We start from the raw sequence: 16,938 nt of genomic DNA on the forward strand, positions 1-16,938 counted from the left end.
CCATAGCATGTAATACATTACCATGTAAGCACATCTGCAGTGATAGAACTGTTATACCTTTATATATAAATGTATAACAATATGTGTGTATGTGATATATATATATATATATATATATATATATATATATATATATATATATTATTGGTGTGGTTATAGGCAAGAAAATGTTTAATTAGCATCTGAGTTAACTATAAGAAAAGAAAAAAAAGAAAGGAGGCATTTTATGGCAAAACAGTACAATACAATAATACTCCTTGGGCATTGAGCCACAAATAGGGCATCCGTAGTCTCGAACCCATATTGTGGTAAATGTCCCCAGGCTCTCCAAATTTCCAACTCAGCTCCAATTCTTCCCCATCACACCTCCCCCACACTGGAACTGCTCCCTGGATTCTTAATGTAGCTCTCTACTTTCCCATCCAAGTGTCCTTAGGAGAGTGAGTGCGCCTGTCTGTTGCTTGTCTGCCACACACTACACAGAGTAAAATGGAGAAAACTATCCATCCACCTTTTAGGGCATATAGGAAGATTAAAGGACACAAAACAATCACAAAATACCAGGTACCAATATGTGATCGATAAAAATACAAGAGTAAAATTTCTTTGCAGATATCTGCTTCCTGCTATTCTACTCTAAAGAAAATCAGTTCCCTTCAGTGATTGCCTACTGCAGAAGTGCCTGGATAGCTTCCTGATGGATTCACACACAGGAATGTAAGGAGGAGGAATTGTGGAGGGATAGCCACGGAGGTCTGTTGGTACTTGGGTAGATGAATGGAACTGCATATTTCAGATACAGGGAGTACATCAGGGAGGGGCAGAAATTCTTTTATCATACTAGTGTGTTCATGCAAATAACCAGACAACAAACACCTCCACATGGACAATGTACCTGATTGTGGCCCCTTTAGGAGACAGATTCTCAGATATCCACCCTTCCAGGACAAAGGGATTTGCAATTATACCCCAGGCCGCATACACCAAACTTTTTTATTTTTTTGAGCAGGTCATAGCCTATTCAATTGTGACTAGAGCCTAGCATTGCTCTAGAAAAAATTATTATTTTTTTTAAAAAATATAAAAATTATCTATGTAAAATATGGAATTTAGAAATACAGACAAGTAGAAAGTAGAAGGCTCTTCTAAATCCCATTTTCTAGAAGCAATGAATATCATATTTGTTTTTAAATTTATTTATTATTCATTTATTTTTGTGTTGCTGGGTATTGAGCCCAGGGCTTTATGCTTGCTAGGGGAGCACAGCACCACTGAGTGACAGCCACAGACTAAAGCTGGTTTTTGTTTGTAATATATATCAAGTATATATACATATATTTTTTTCTGTACTTGGATCTCATCTCCATGAGCACTGTTATCAATGGTATCCTGGCTTTAAGAAGGATTCTTGTGAAGTGTCCATATTTGAATCACGATTGAGTGGACATATCTTGGATTTGTTGCCCTTGATTACCTTGAAGAAGAAAGCAAGAAGTTGAGATGCAGCTGGTCACACATTTCTCTCTTCACCCACAGGGTCTCCTCCCCACGAACCTCATCTCTTTTCTCACTCCTGCTTATCTCCTGTAACCATTCCTGTGGTTGGTGTCACCTTTTCCCACTTGCTTAGGACTAGAAAATCAGCTAGTCACTTTATCCACATGAACACAGGTGGTATCAGGAAACAGCAGAAGAGAGAAGAGCTGGTGGACCCCAAGGCAAAGTTGAGTGGAGGTTTTCATTGGGCAGAAGGGAGGGAGGAAGTTATAAAAGGCTTTCCTAGTGCAACTGGTGGGAAGAATATTTGACTGTTGGTCCTGAGGATCAGAGAGATCTCTGCAGATGTGCTTGAACAGGTCATGTGTACATTTCGGTGGCTTGAACAGGTCAGCCTTTTTATTTTATTTCTTTGCTGTCCAGCATCAGCCTTTTGCAGTGTTACATGACTTGCACATGAATGTGTGCATCAGTGTGACAAAGAGCACAGACACTGTCATCTACCATTTCTCTAAAGGGAAGTACTTGTGTTCTGATTTGCTCAGGGCAGCACTGGTAACCTAGATCTCTTAGGGGTTTTGTTGATGACCTGTTATGTTAGAAAATATTTCCCCACTTTATAGATGGTGACAGAGAAGTGCCTCGTGTTTAAAATCTTTAGTCAATTCGAAAATCACAGAGCCAGAAGTTGAAACAAATCTTCCTTAATCTAACCCAAATCTTTCATTAAATTATTTCCTTACTTTGGTTAATTCAACATATTTTCATTATTTAGCTTAGGGAAGAATGAATTTTTCAAGTGTCTCTGAATTTACTTTATTTATTACGTTTAAAAATAGAATTAGCTTTTAAAAAATGATGTTCATATGTCCTAATCAGCAGAGCTTAGTTTTTCTTCCCACATGTTGAACACTCTAACAGCATAGAGTTTATTTTCCTGAAAGTACAACATAAAAAAAAAAAAAAAGACTTGTTTTGGAAGAATGATATTCCATAGAACACCCACCTTGATGTAACTGTGGAAAACAGATCTCAGCTGCCACTTATCTGCATTCAAGGTCAATTCAAAACAGAAGAGATTAAGTTTATCTCCTTCTTCACAGTTGATATAGGTCAGCCGTCCATACACCACCACTTCCATCTTCCCTGTATCATCTTGTATCTCATAATAAGTGCAATCTTCCCTCACATTTTTCTGCAAAAGATTATTAACATTCATCTTCTGAGAAATGTATCAGGAATTCTTACATATTTGACAAATATAGGCTATAAATGAAAACGTTTATCTCTGACAAGGTAAATAGATCTGAAGTTTCTGAATCACAGGTAACAAAAACTTAAGGTATTTTCCACCGAACATCTCTCAGGCTTTCCTAATTTAATGTCTGCATCTGTAAGGTTTTTCTAGAAAACCTTATCTTCCTAATCTGTACTGTTTCCACATAGGCACAGTCACTATAAAAATCTGATTACCTGTATAGGTTTCTTTGATACCTCCACAAGAAAAGAGAAGAAAGGTCATTTAAGGCTCCCTGGGTGAGGCTGAGGGAAACTATTACATTTCCTCATTAAGTAGATTGTTATCTCAATATACAATTTATTGTTTGTCTTCTTCATTGACTTGCTCTTCTCCAAATATTAAATCCAGATCATCTAGCCCCAGTGTTTCTGGTCATATCTCCACTATATTTATTAGTTCTACAGCCACATATATTTGCACTATTGTTTAAACAGAAAACATCCCAGGTAAAAGAAAAAGAAAAAGTCGCCCTTATCTGGGTATGGTGGTGCATGCCTGTAATCCCAGCTGCTCTGGAGGTTGAGCTCAGAGGGTTACAAGTTCAAGGCCAGCCTAGTCAACTTGGTGAGGCCCTGTCTAAGTAGATAGATGATTGAAAGACAGACAGACAGGATTAGGAATGTAGCTCAGTGATTGATTAACCCTGGTCTATTTTAGTTGTTGTTCTCTTCACTACCAAAGAGAACAACAACAAAAATAGACCATCCTCAAAGACATACATAGCAGATTGACACACTTCCAACAAGCAGTTATCTCAGCTAAGGGTACTAAGTTGCATGGTGTATCAGGACTGAAAGACCCTAAGTCTAAGAATTCACCAAGCTTCTTTGCCAATTGAGGGGTCTCTGATTGAGACTATAGGTCTCTGATCTTTCAGCTTCTATGTTTCTCTTATGATTTAATGCAGAGGTCAGCTGCTCAACCATCTCTGAATGAAAAGTAATGAATGGGAAAAGGTGAGAGCCTTTTAAAGGGACAAGAGTCCAGCTGATCAGAATCTGAGGTCACTGTTAAATGTCACCACATCCTGGGGCAGAGTCATCTATTTGGTTTCTTACTATGTTTACCACAACCAGATCCAGATTTGCGAGGCCAACTCTTTATTTACAATTAAGTTGTCATTGATACCGATGGGGAAACCTCAAGCAAAATCCTAAGGATACATGTGTTGAGATGAACTGTAGGGTGTTATAGACCAGAGTGGCTATGAAAGTATCAGAATAGCTGTTAAAATGCCAAAGATTCTTGGTGAATCTCTCTCTGAAGAACTCTCCTGGTGAGATCCTGTAAAGACAACTATTCTGAAACTTACTGTGCCATACTCTGATGATGAAGTCTCCATTTCCCAATCCCTGATCAGTCAGGCCTTGATTTCCTCTGTTCAGTAAATTGAGTTGACTCCCGTCAACAAGTTAAGACTCTTAAAATCTGGGCTTGCAGAAGAAACTTTATGAAATAGTGCTGTGGCTTACCTTATACACCATGTACACCCCATTCACGTATTTTGTTGTGCTTCTTGAGCAAAGATACTCAATTTTAGGAGTTGCATTAGCATTTTTAATCAGTGTCTTTGAGATCTCCATCTTTCTGTCTGCGCTCACATGAGACACAGTTGAAGCACTGTATAGCTCCAGGAACCCGTTGCGGCCAATGTAATCGGATATGGCAATAACTGTCTTTGGGATGAATTTGTCCTTCAAGTTGATGTCGAAAACTTTCACTCGGAAGAATTCGCTCTCAGTGGCCACTGTAGCATGAAACATCTTCTTCCCGCCTTCTTTGAACTCATAAGTAAATGGTTCTGTTACTTTCAACACCACTACTTCTTTGGGGCCCTTCTGGTGACCACATTCTTCAGAGGCTTCTTTAGGTACAGTTTTCAATCTTGGATTCTACTTAGGAAATACACAGCAAAAACAGGCACCGTTAAGATAGGGTATCTTGGGTCACTATCTAGTGAGAGCTGACTCAGTGTTGATTCTCAAGGAACATCAAGAAGATTCTCAAGGTTGATCCTCAAGAAAACAGTACTTGGGCAGAACTGGGGGGAACTCTAGACAACACTAGCATAAATAGTATAATTTAGGTGGTGGAATAAATAAGAAGATTTAGGTAGTCATTTCACCGGCACTATCCTTACAGATTCGTAAACTAGTGTCCAATTTAACTCATTATGGAAGACGGAAGGGTAAGTGTTCACTTGTTAGAGTCTGTAAACAAGTCAGGATGGCGCCTGGCATTTTGCCAGGGGGAGTGGTTTGCGAAGTAAGGCCAGCGAGGCATTAAGTGTGGAGATTCCTTATTGGTTGACTGATGTATCTAGTTTATGCTAATTAAGATAAGCTGTGTGGAATGTATAAATATCGCTCTGGTCCTACAATAAACGGCTCTCACTCCTGCTGTATCAATCTACGCAAGTTGCTTGTCCCCCCCCCCGTTATTTTGCTGCAGCCGGACTGCGGCATTCACTAACAATCATATATATTACTTCAATGAAGTGGAGTACTATGTGAATGAGAATTCAAATGTAGGATAGGATCTCAAAATGTACTCAATAGGGGCTGGGGATGTGGCTCAAGCGGTAGCGCGCTCGCCTGGCATGCGTGCGCCCGGGTTCGATCCTCAGCACCACATACAAACAAAGATGTTGTGTCCGCCGAGAATAAAAAAATAAATATTAAAAAAAATTCTCTCTCTCTCTCTCTCTCCCTCCCTCTCTCACTCTATCTTTAAAACAAAAAAAAAAATGTACTCAATAAAATGAGCAGTTGAACTGAACAAATGTGGGAGAAGCTCTTCCAAGTTTGTAAATCTCTGTCATTATAGTGTGGGAACAGAAAACTCTTACCGTGGGTAAGCAACTGCTGAAAGATGTCACAGTCTTCTGAGGAGTCTGCAGACTGGCAGATGGTGTTGCTGGCCCCACTTGTGGATTCTGGATTATGGTGGATGGTTCTGTGGGATGCATCTGAGGAGTTTGGATTCTACTGGATGATGCTGGAGATGAATGAGGACCCTGGATTCCTCTGGATGACGTTGGAGAAAAATGAGGAGTCTGGATTTTGCCTGATGGATCTTCGGGACACATGTGAGGGGTCTGGACTCTGCTGGATGATGTTAGAGATACGTGAGTGGTCTGGAACTCACTGGGTGATGTTCGAGGTAACTGTGGAGTGGGGGTTCTGCCAGCTGGTGCTGCCGGAGGCACCTGAGGAGTCTGGATTTTGCTGCATGATGTTGGAGATGTGTGAGGACCCTGGATTCCTCTGGATGATGTTGGAGAAAAATGAGGAGTCTGGATTCTGCCTGATGGATCTGGGGGAGACATATGAGAGGTCTGGACTCCGCTGGGTAATGTTAAAAGTAAGTGAAAGGTGTTGGTTTTGCCAGATGGGGCTGTCGGAGGCATCTGAGGAGTGTGGACACTGCTGGGTGGTGCTGTCGGAGGCATCTGAGGAGTGTGGACACTGCTGGTTGGTGCTGTTGGAGGCTTCTGAGGAATGTGGACACTGCTGGATGGTGCTGTTGGAGGCTTCTGAAGAGTGTGGACACTGCTGGATGGTGCTGTTGGAGGCTTCTGAAGAGTGTGGACACTGCTGGGTGGTGCTGTTGGAGGCTTCTGAAGAGTGTGGACACTGCTGGGTGGTGCTGTTGGAGGCTTCTGAGGAATGTGGACACTGCTGGTTGGTGCTGTTGGAGGCTTCAGAGGAATGTGGACACTGCTGGTTGGTGCTGTTGGAGGCTTCTGAGGAGTGTGGACACTGCTGGGTGGTGCTGTTGGAGGCTTCTGAAGAGTGTGGACACTGCTGGGTGGCGCTGTTGGAGACATCTGAGCAGTGTGGACACTACTGGATGGTGCTGTTGGAGGCTTCAGAGGAATGTGGACACTGCTGGATGGTGCTGTTGGAGGCTTCTGAAGAGTGTGGACACTGCTGGTTGGTGATGTTGGAAGCTTCTGAAGAGTGTGGACACTGCTGGGTGGCGCTGTTGGAGACATCTGAGCAGTGTGGACACTGCTGGATGGTGCTGTTGGAGGCTTCTGAAGAGTGTGGACACTGCTGGGTGGTGCTGTTGGAGGCTTCTGAAGAGTGTGGACACTGCTGGGTGGTGCTGTTGGAGGCTTCTGAAGAGTGTGGACACTGCTGGATGGTGCTGTTGGAGGCTTCTGAAGAGTGTGGACACTGCTGGGTGGTGCTGTTGGAGGCTTCAGAGGAATGTGGACACTGCTGGATGGTGCTGTTGGAGGCTTCTGAGGAGTGTGGACACTGCTGGTTGGTGCTGTTGGAGGCTTCTGAGGAGTGTGGATAATACACTGAGGTGGTTTTTCGCCAATTTCTGACAGTTGTGGAAGTTGACGCTGTCCCTGAGATTCCTGGGCCTTCACGTTATTTGTTTTGCTATTCGTGGCTTCCATTTCCTGAAGGAAAACAGGTTTCTTTACTTTGTTGTAGTTGTTGTTGTTTAATGGTTTTAAAATCAAATGAAATTCATCTTTTATTTTCATTTTTTTCCCCTCTTTAAATAGGACTTTGACCCTGCAAATTTTATTCTGGGTCACAGTAGGAATCATAGCATACATTCAGATACTTCCAACACATTGCCTCCTCCTACCACAAACCTCCTTTTAAATGTTAAAATCAGAAAGGACTGCAATTCCATTGGTCTGGGAGGTGATACTGGTTCTACAGATCCTATAAAACTGATCTAAATCATTTGATTAGATAAAACTCTTAGGATTATTTTTTGGGGAGGGCAAAACAGCAGATTCACATTTATGGGCATTTCTTAAGTAAGCCTTTCCAATCAAGCAAATACATGCACCAGTCCCTGTCCTGTGCTCTTTGACAAATAAGATATACAGGTCTCCATCCTTTCAGGTGTCCTATCATAACTCCAACAGAATAGGTCCCTCAAATTCACAGTTCCTCAGGAAGGATCCTGCTACCTCTATACTGTGGATCAGGAAGCCAGAATCTTTCTGGGTTCCTAGTTGCATTCACAGCAATTCAACATACTACCTAAAGCATTATCTTTAGCTACATGGTTAGACAATTTCAAGTAGTAATGGGAAATCTCTATAAAATCATATGCCATGACAATCTTCAATTACACTAATGGAAGATCATTAAATATCATCATAATTGGGTCAGCACAACACACTACTGACCAGTTTTTTTAACTGTTTTGTAGTTGTAGATGGACAGCATGCCTTTATTTTGTTTATTTTATGTGGTATCAAGTGCCTCACACGTGCAAGGCAAGTGCTCTGCCACTGAGCTACAGCCCCAGTCCCCTGACCAGTTTTGACAGGATTGACAGCATTCAGTAATCTGACTTTTAAAGTGCCAGTTGTGTATATGTGTGAAAGAACTGCTTAGAGGGCCGTCACCTGGAGTAGAGCCCCTTAGAACAGCTTCTAAGCACCACAGGCACTTGTGCCACGGTAACAAACCCCAAGCCTAGCACTTAGCATAAAAGTGTTTAAAAATAAATTTGAGACATTTTAACATCTTCACACCTACCCTGCAGTCCATCTGTGTTCATTGAACATTCAAGTTTTACAGTTGAAAGATGACTGGATCTAAATCCTGGCACGGATGTCTACTACCTCCGTGACCTGTCTGATTTCACCCATCTCTATTTTCTCATGTGCGCAATGAGACTAACAAGACCATTTTCATATGGTATTATAAAGAAGAAATGAGATGATGTACATGAACCTGGGTTCTACATTTGCTGCCAACTCATTTGATCAAGCACAGTTTTTAGGGTTATGTTTGGGTAAAAAAGAAAAAAAAAACTGTTTTTTTTTTTTCTCTAAGGGAGGAAATTTCAGAACAAAGTCAGCAGCCTTTGAATTGAATTTTGTTTATTAACTAAAACTTTCCATTAAGGAAATGCACATTTTTTGTCCTGACACCTGTTCTCCAGGCTCCTAAAAAGAAAAACAGACAAAGAAAAAAGCAGATTTCTTTGACCTTTCAGGAAAGATTATTGTGAGAAATGTGGGTTCTGGGAACTAACAACAATACTAACAACAGAGGCTGGGCTGGTGTTGCTCTCCTGTGAGGAGGAGGCTGAGGCAGGAGGATCACAAGTTCAAAGCAAGCCTCAGCTACTTAACGAGGCCCTAAGCAACTTATCAAGACCCTTCTCTCAAGATCAAAAATAAAGAGAACTGGGAATTTGGCTCACTGGTTAAGTTCAATCCCTCCTGCCCATAAATAAACGAATAAGTAAATACAACAGAAAATCAAGCCAAAAATCAATAGTCTCCCTGTATAGGAGGTCTGTCTTCAACATCGGCATATGGCTTGGTGGTGAGGCTGGACCTTAAGTCGAAGTGCAGCGTGGGTCTTGAGTTAGAAACCAGAGTGCAGAAGACTTACTTAACTTGTGCTCTTACCTGCCCCTCCTGAAAACTTGAAGAAATTTTTTCTTGCTTATTCACCAACGGTACAGACTTCTTGATCTTGGGTCGCTGGTAACCACAGGAATCATATCAAGGCAGGGAAAAGAAAAGGCAAAACAAAAAGCAGAGTTTGATGGAGTTGATAATACAGGTGTGAATTCACTTTTCCACCTCTGTCTTTTCTCCCCTCTGGCAGAGCTGACTACAATATGAGTTTATCATCTAGTAGAGAAGAAAGACACCTATTTTTTTTTACAGTAGGATAAAAGTACAGAAAAGCTTAGGGCCAATGTCTGCTCTTTTGCATAGGGGGTCTTTCCATGAGGAATTATTTGAGGAATGCATTATTGCTGGTACCGGATGGGTAATAAGGAATTCCAAAGCAGGGACAGACCATGAGTCAAAAGACGTGGCAAGCAGTAGCACAGGTGGCTGAAATTAACTCAGAAGTTTGGTCAGTAAGCAAAGATAAAGGGTTGAGAAGAAATTGGAATCTAGAGTGAACATACTTGTATTCATGCATCTTTCTCTGTCTGGCCAACCCCCTATTCATACCCATCTCTCCTGGACCAACACATGAACCTAACACTGTGGAGATCAGAAATTGTTTCATCAATGTATGCCTTGTAAATAGCCCTGAGATTTTGATAGATGCATTTTGTAAATCAATATGTGATTTAATTGTAGGAGGAAATGGGGTACAGTAAGGGATTAGGAAAAGCTCTTTCAAGGTTTTAATGACCCCTGAAATATGGTGTGGGGAGGGACAAGTATTAGGAACAGGAAGAGGTACCTTGACTGGAGGACTATTGGATGGTTCTGGTGGAGCCCCATGAGGAGTCTGGGGACAGACCTCAGTTTGTTCTTCGCTGGTTGCTGAAGGTTCCATAAACCGACCCTGTTCTGGGGGAAGCTGTGTTCTCTCAGGGTCTTCAGATTTTTTCATTTTGTTTTCTTGAGACAATTTTAGTCTTTCTTTCTTCTTGACAGAGGTAGGTTTTCTTTTTTGATGCTGCGAATTGAACCAGGGCCTTAATCATGCTGATTAGGTGCTCCACCTCTAAGCCACACTCCCAGCCTTTGGTAATGGGGTTTAATGTCAGTTGAAGCAGAGCATCTTTAGACAAGAAAGCCTGTATTTATAAGCAGATTCTAATTATACTAATACCACTGGGAACTCCAGGGAGTCAGTCCATCCTCTAAAAAGATGGCCAGAAGGTAAGCACTGGCCATACATGACTGCTTCACAGAAAGAGGAAAAGTAATTTCTGCATGTCACCCTGTACTCACCTCTGGTGATGGAAGAGCAGGAGACTTGGATTTGGAAAAGCTAAATTTGGACTCAGTGTCTCTCAATAGGCTTTAGCAAGCCATTGTCCCAAACTGATTGCTATTTTAGTGCATAGCTTACAAAAGTGTGATGATTTTCTGTTTCTGCCCTAGGGGGTCATATTACCTAAGTTCAAGTGCACAGCAGTACTGAAAGAAAACGGGAGACCAACAGGTATGAGTTTGCAGGCTCAGAAGCTCGTTTTTCACTACGTTCTTGATCTATACAGAGACTGGAGGGTAGATTAAAAGGCAAGAAGTGGAAGATCAGGAGTGGATGCTTTTTCAGTGGGGGCTCAGCAGTCCTACCTTCAACGAAGGTATCTCCTCCTCTGACTCTGGTTCCGAATCTGTATTTGTTGTGGACCTGGACTGGGCAGTAGGAGATTCATCCTGCTCCACTTTTTTCCCTGTAGATTTTTTTTTCCCTGTGGGTTTTTTTTCCCCTTTGGATTTCCTTTTAACTGATGAAGTAAAAGACAGCACAATAAACCGGGGCTCCTGGGTGAAGACAGTGGACGCAGTCTCAGTCGGTTTCCTCTCTGCTCCTGCTTTTGTGTCTGACTGGGGGCGTCCACCTCTAGCCCATCAGCTCAGCCTGGCAGAAGCCACCCAGGCCCAGCCTGTCCCTCCGCGGTTTCCTTACCCTTCCTGTGTGCAGTGAGCACAGCCTTCCTATCCCGGGGACTCCCAGGGACCTCTGTCAATCCCTTTCCCAACCCTCTTATTGTACATTTGCCTCATAAGTTTCTACACTCTACATGATGTTAAGGAGAGGTCATCTTTGTAGAAGATTTCTCCAAATTGGAGAAAATAGAGAAGGAAATATCATCTCCTTTGCAACATGGAAAAGTGGTGGTATTGGAGTTTGAGTTCTTACATGTGGTTTTTAAACCCAGTATTTCATAAGAGGGAATGTCTTCACATCACTGAAAGGCAGGTTTTTAATTAAATAGTGCTTCTCTTTTGTTGCCAGAGAAGATATTAATGATGAACTAGTATGCTAATAAAGCAATAATAATAATTGATTTAAATATTTTTTAAATGCACCTTTTCCCCCCCAATTTTACTTTGTTATTTTCCAATGTAATGTATTGGAAACACTAGTCTCTCAATGAGTCCTTCTGACTGTTTTCCTTCATCTCCCCCCTCAAAAGACATAACCCCTTTGCCAAAAAAAAAAAAAAACAAACAAACAAACAAAAAACATCAGAACACTTGACTGGAAAGGAGTTCTCTAAGTGGTCAAATGGTTGGCATCTCAAGAACCATGACTGCTATGGCAACTGAGGTTTTGACTTGGGAAAGGGATGTATCAACTGTGAGCAAGTCAGGGCTCTAGTCAGTGTTGGATAAGGTGGGTGCAGAAAGGATGGGAGTCAGGGGTGCCTCCTGGTTACCTTTCAACCTCCGAGTTTTAAGAGTTTCCGCGAGGTCTGCAAGTGCCGGAATGTCTTTGCAGACTGTTATCAGTTTTCCCAGCCCAGCATCCCTTTGGAACTTCTCTTCCATCAAGTCAGCAATCCTAATTCTGTCATAATCTTCTTGCATATTTTTAGTCAGTTTTAAGTCTTTGGCCAATAAGGACTTAATCAATCTAAATTCATAATCCTTAATGGCCTCTAGCCCCACCAGCAGGACAATTTTCTTGTATTCGTTCACCATCTCTCAAGTTACAGATGAGCCTACAAGACAGAAACAGCATAGAGTCTGACCCGTGCATACGGACACTTTAAAAAATGGCTTATGTGTATGTGAGTGACTGCCCCCTGTCCAAGTGCCGTCCAGAGGTGTGTGTGCGATGATGAAGAGGGCTTGGTTACCAGAGGTGCTGCTGTGGAGATGGGGGGAGGAATGCTGCAGTACACGTTTCTAAGAAATTCTTCCCTCTGAGTGATGAGAGCTGAGTGGATTCAATGGTGGGTGGTGAAGGGGTCTGGAAACAGGCTGGGGGGGTGCAGTGTCAGAGCCCCTGGCTCCCCGTGCCATTCTTCCTTGGACCTGGGCCCATCCCTGGGTGTATCTTGTTCCTGACTCTCTGCTCACCTGTTATGAATGAAGTGGCTGCTGGGCCAATGGCCGTGGCCTCCCCCCGCCCCCAGGAGTGACTGTCTGCTGCTGCTGCACCCCACTTCCAGGCTCAGGCACTGACCCTGTCCACTTGGCTCTTCCCTACCCAGCTCTCATTAGTACTTCGTCTGTCCTCGTATTGGAGCATGCATTCTGTGTCCTCTGCCCCCATTTCTGTCACTTCGCTGAACATCTATCTGCTTTCTGGGGTAGGATCACAGTATTTTTTGGTAGAAAAATTTCAACAGTTACTTGATTTTTCTTCTTTCAGCCTTAATTTCCTTAATTAGATTTTTCATGGAGTCAGTTTTCTCTCTAGGGTCCACAGCACACTACTGCTGAAAATTTTTAATAGTGTAAGAAATATTCCTGACTCCTTAAAGGATCCTGGAAGGCCCTGAGTGACCTCCTGTTTTTCATTTCTGTTTTGCTCTTCATATCCCTCATGTCACACGCTTCTGATATACACAACACACTCTTGTCTTTTCATGCTTTATGACTTTGCTACTTCCCTTTCATGGCCTGAAAAGCCATTTCTGTATTTCCTTTTCTGATTACCTCCCACTACAACCTTTAAGTGTGAACTGAGGTTTTGTCTTCTGGAATCCCTAGAATTCCCACATGGACAAGAGTCACACTTCTGAACCTAGGTAGCTTTTTGTGCTCTACCCTAGTGACACTGGTACATGGTATGGATTCCAGTTTTCTGCTTACTTTACAAGTGTTTTTAGTTTAGAAATCATTTCTTTGTACACCTTTTGGATAAATGGAATGTTCAAATTTCTTTGGCTGTTAATTGCTTCTTCCTTGAGGGAACAGGAACATCCTCAGATTGAATATAGCATAACCAAAATATCTATTGCATAACCCAAATACCTTTAAAATAGAAAGTTTTGAGAGTGTGGCAACACAATTTGTTTGTAAAATATAACCATATGTGAGATGATAGGTGGCTATGTGTAATCCTTATTCTTCTGAAATCTGAACACTCTTGTTTGTGTTGTTGTTGAAATATTATTGCTTTTGGTATTGGAGTAAAGATACAGATTATCAGTGGAGCTTGTAGTAATACAATGTATAGAACAGATGTTTCAAATAGCCTTCTGTGAACTTCAAAAACTGAATTTCAAAATATATCTAGCCCCTCAGTACAGAAGAAGGTGCTCTAACCTGGCCTGAGTGAAAAAATAATTTTGGAAGTGTAATTTTAACCTACAAAAATGATATTTAAGCAGGAAAGCCTCAACAACTACTCTGTTTTTCTCAAGGCCTAGGTAGTTTTGAATTACAACAACCCACGTGGAAATATCTATTGAAAGAAGTAGTCAATAAGAAAATAATAGATTAAGAAATACTTCAGGCCAAAAAATCAGGAGAATGAAAACAAACTTGATTAAGTATGACTATGTCTTAAAAATAAAGGTATGATTGAAGAGAAAAAATAGAGGAAACCCATCATCATGGCGAAAGTAGGAGAGAAACAGAAAATAACAATTTCTTTATGTATTTTTCATAAAGCATAAGATAGAACAATAAGTTAAAAACAAAGAGAATAAAGAAGTGTCATAGATTGAAGTAAAGATAGCAAAAACAAGACAAAATACTTTATACCAGCATATACATAAAGGGCCTAATCAGTTAGGTGATTTTATGTTTTTGTCAAAATTAATTGAAGACATCTATCTAAGTGTCATTAAAAAAACATCACTGACATGTGGAAAAAACAGACTTCGTTATCAGATAACATCTAATAATAAAACATTCAGCTCCTAGGAAACCCAGCAGTTTTAATTATGGATGTTTCTAATAACAGTTATAATAACTTTTTGGTCCTCCTGGTACCATAAATATATTTTTCTCCATATATACACACACAGAGACACAGATGTATACATCATTACATATATGTAGCTATCTGTATGTAGCTACACATATATGGATTTCAAGGAACCACAAGGAAAAGTGACAATTTTTTTAGTTGGTATGGCAGATCTCCGTATCTTTTGGCCTGAAGTATTTCTTAATCTATGAATTTTCTCAATTCCTGAATGAACAAAGTTAAAAAAATATGTAAATATTTAGATTATCTGAGAAACATACCTGATGTACTTAACAATATTTTTATATATATAAAAAATCTGATATCAACAACTAAAATCTCATAATCTATTCAAGTGCACATGAAATATTGAATTTGGCTCTACAGAAAGTCTTTTAAACCTTCTAATATACAAGACTTCTTTCTACTTGACTTCCCTTCTTCTCCCGTAGTTGAATTTCCTTCTTTTTCTCTACCTCTTAACACCAAAACCTATGTATATAGTATGATAATGAATTTTCAGGCTGGCAGAGCTATCCAAAAGTGATTGAAATCTGCCACTAGTCCTGTTTTCAAATGGAATTAAAGGAAAGTTAAAAATACTTCTGAGAATATTAAGATCAGATATTTGAATATCTGAGCTTGTGAATCTAAAATTTTCTATGATGCCTTTCCATTTATTCTCATGTTTTGGAAAATTGGGATAATGCTACACAACACAGCGTCATTCCAGGTGTGTGTTTTTAATTAACATTACTTTATGCTTCTTTTCATGTCTCATTCTTGTCTTTTCCTGAGGTCCCTCACTACAGTCACCAAGTTTTTTATACTCTCTCCAACCAAGAAAACCAAAGTCCTCTTCTGCAATATGAACTCTTGCCAATTCCTCCTCAGAGTTTACAATCCGAAATAGCCAAAATGCACTTCCCCTTTTTCAGGCCCCCATGTTGGCGGAATAAAGAGGTCTGTTATCTTTCTAAGTGAATCAGTCTAGCTACTGAAGTTGTAGCCAATTCCAAAGCAGCTGATGCCGGCCCGACTCCCCTCACCCCACCACCCAGAAGACCCAACACTGATTTCCCCGGCTGACCTTGTGATTTGTGGGAGGTGTCCACAAAATCTTCTTCCAGAAAGCACTGACAGGACTCACCTCCCTGGAGATTTCTTCAACAGTGGTCCAGCTCTTCAGCTCTTCAGTAGTGCAGGAAGCAGGGATTTTTTTGTTTGCATTAGAAAACTAGGTGAGATCTCTCAGAGACTGAACGAAAACGGCAGGATCTTGGGTTCTGAAATGCTGAAAAGATGAAGCATTTCCTGAAGAAAACAGGAAAAGTGCCCTGGTGAGTCACTTACTGACAATGCTGGGTGTCTCACTCGCTGGGCTCTCAGCCCAGGGGGAGAGGAAGCAACGTAAACAGAGCAAGATGCCTCTAGGTTTCGATTTCTTCAGCCAGAGAGGCTAAGTGCTTTTCCTGTAACATCTCAGTAACCCTGACAAGTTAGAGCAGTAGTTACATGTTTTTCTTACAAATCTCAATAGATAAGGAAGTCTAGAACTGGAAAATTGGCAGAATGCTTCGCAATACAGCTTCATGTCCAGACGTGTTTTTTACCTAATATTATATAATTTTTTTCATGTCTCATTCTTGTCTTTTCTTGAGGGCCCTCACTATAGTCACCAGGTTTTTTTTATACTTTCTCCAAGCAAGAAAACCATATGCTACACAATACAGCATTTCAGGAACTCCATATCCAGCATTTAGGAACCTCTCTTCCTTTGCATGATGCTAAAAAATCAAAGAGGAAAGGTGCACATTCCAGTCACTTGCAATGCACACCTCCTAGTCTTCCCCACAATGAGAAGAAAAGAGAAAGGAGCACCATTAATCTCATCTTCATGGCATGAACAACAGGGAGTGTTTGGATACATGAATGAACTGAGTTTCCAGTTCATCCAAGATATTGTTCTCTGACCCTCACTGTATGGACAGGGTAGATTTTTCTACTATCCTTGTCTGCCCAAGCTTCCCTGAAAATCACCATTAGTTATTTTCAGCTCGGAAGGCACTGCTCACTAGCAATGATGAAACATCTACCCATATGTGTACTGGAGATTGGATTAATGTTGTTAATACAATTAAAATACATTCATATTTTTTGGCAATTTAACAAGTGGGATGTTTATAGTAGGATGTGTGGTTCTGTATATCTTCTGCATGCAAATTATCTATTAATCATATTACATATTGCAGATATGCAGATATGTTCTCCCAGTGTTTGGTTTGTATTTGTACTCTAATACCCTGTCTTATTTGTTAAAAAAAATTAAAAATAAAAAAAAAACTTAGAATTTGCATGCATGCAATTGAATTTAATAAAGTTTTACTTTCTGGCTTGTACTTTTTTGTGCTTTAAGATATTTTCCCTCCCTCAATGTAATGAGATTTTCCTGTTCTCTGTAAATTATATCACTCATCACATTAGAACTTCAGTCTCTCATGCTATGTAATT

The 16,938-nt window shown here is 40.8% G+C and overlaps 1 protein-coding gene across 2 annotated transcripts; it reads right to left on the reverse strand.

The window, feature by feature from the left end:
* Positions 1 to 979: 979 nt before the first annotated feature.
* On the reverse strand, positions 980 to 15,794 carry LOC114084272 (gamma-interferon-inducible protein 16-like). Of its 2 annotated transcripts, none has more exons than XM_071618271.1 (9): positions 15,578 to 15,794; positions 11,939 to 12,223; positions 10,848 to 11,002; positions 10,003 to 10,221; positions 9,204 to 9,278; positions 5,646 to 7,214; positions 4,270 to 4,689; positions 2,504 to 2,692; positions 980 to 1,474 (listed from the first exon to the last, which is right to left on the reverse strand). In XM_071618271.1, exons 2-9 carry the CDS (start codon positions 12,201 to 12,203, stop codon positions 1,379 to 1,381), a joined length of 2,988 nt encoding a protein of 995 aa, XP_071474372.1. In that variant the 5' UTR covers positions 12,204 to 12,223; positions 15,578 to 15,794; the 3' UTR covers positions 980 to 1,378. The 2 variants fall into 2 exon arrangements, with proteins under 2 accessions (XP_071474372.1, XP_071474371.1); XM_071618270.1 differs by having other exon boundaries at positions 15,518 to 15,794.
* Positions 15,795 to 16,938: the final 1,144 nt, after the last annotated feature.

This window comes from Marmota flaviventris, chromosome 10 (assembly GCF_047511675.1).
Source record: "Marmota flaviventris isolate mMarFla1 chromosome 10, mMarFla1.hap1, whole genome shotgun sequence".
NCBI lineage: Eukaryota > Metazoa > Chordata > Mammalia > Rodentia > Sciuridae > Marmota > Marmota flaviventris.

What these genes read in the sequence shown, in the direction of transcription:
- LOC114084272 (XM_071618271.1), bottom strand. Translation starts at nt 12,203, where the DNA reads ATGGTGAACGAATACAAGAAAATTGTCCTGCTGGTGGGGCTAGAGGCC. An exon ending in TAAAACTCGGAGGTTGAAAG is followed by an intron (nt 11,003 to 11,938) that starts GTAACCAGGAGG and finishes TTACTTCATCAG; the next exon opens with TTAAAAGGAAATCCAAAGGG. An exon ending in TCAGCAGTTGCTTACCCACG is followed by an intron (nt 4,690 to 5,645) that starts GTAAGAGTTTTC and finishes TTTCCTAAGTAG; the next exon opens with AATCCAAGATTGAAAACTGT.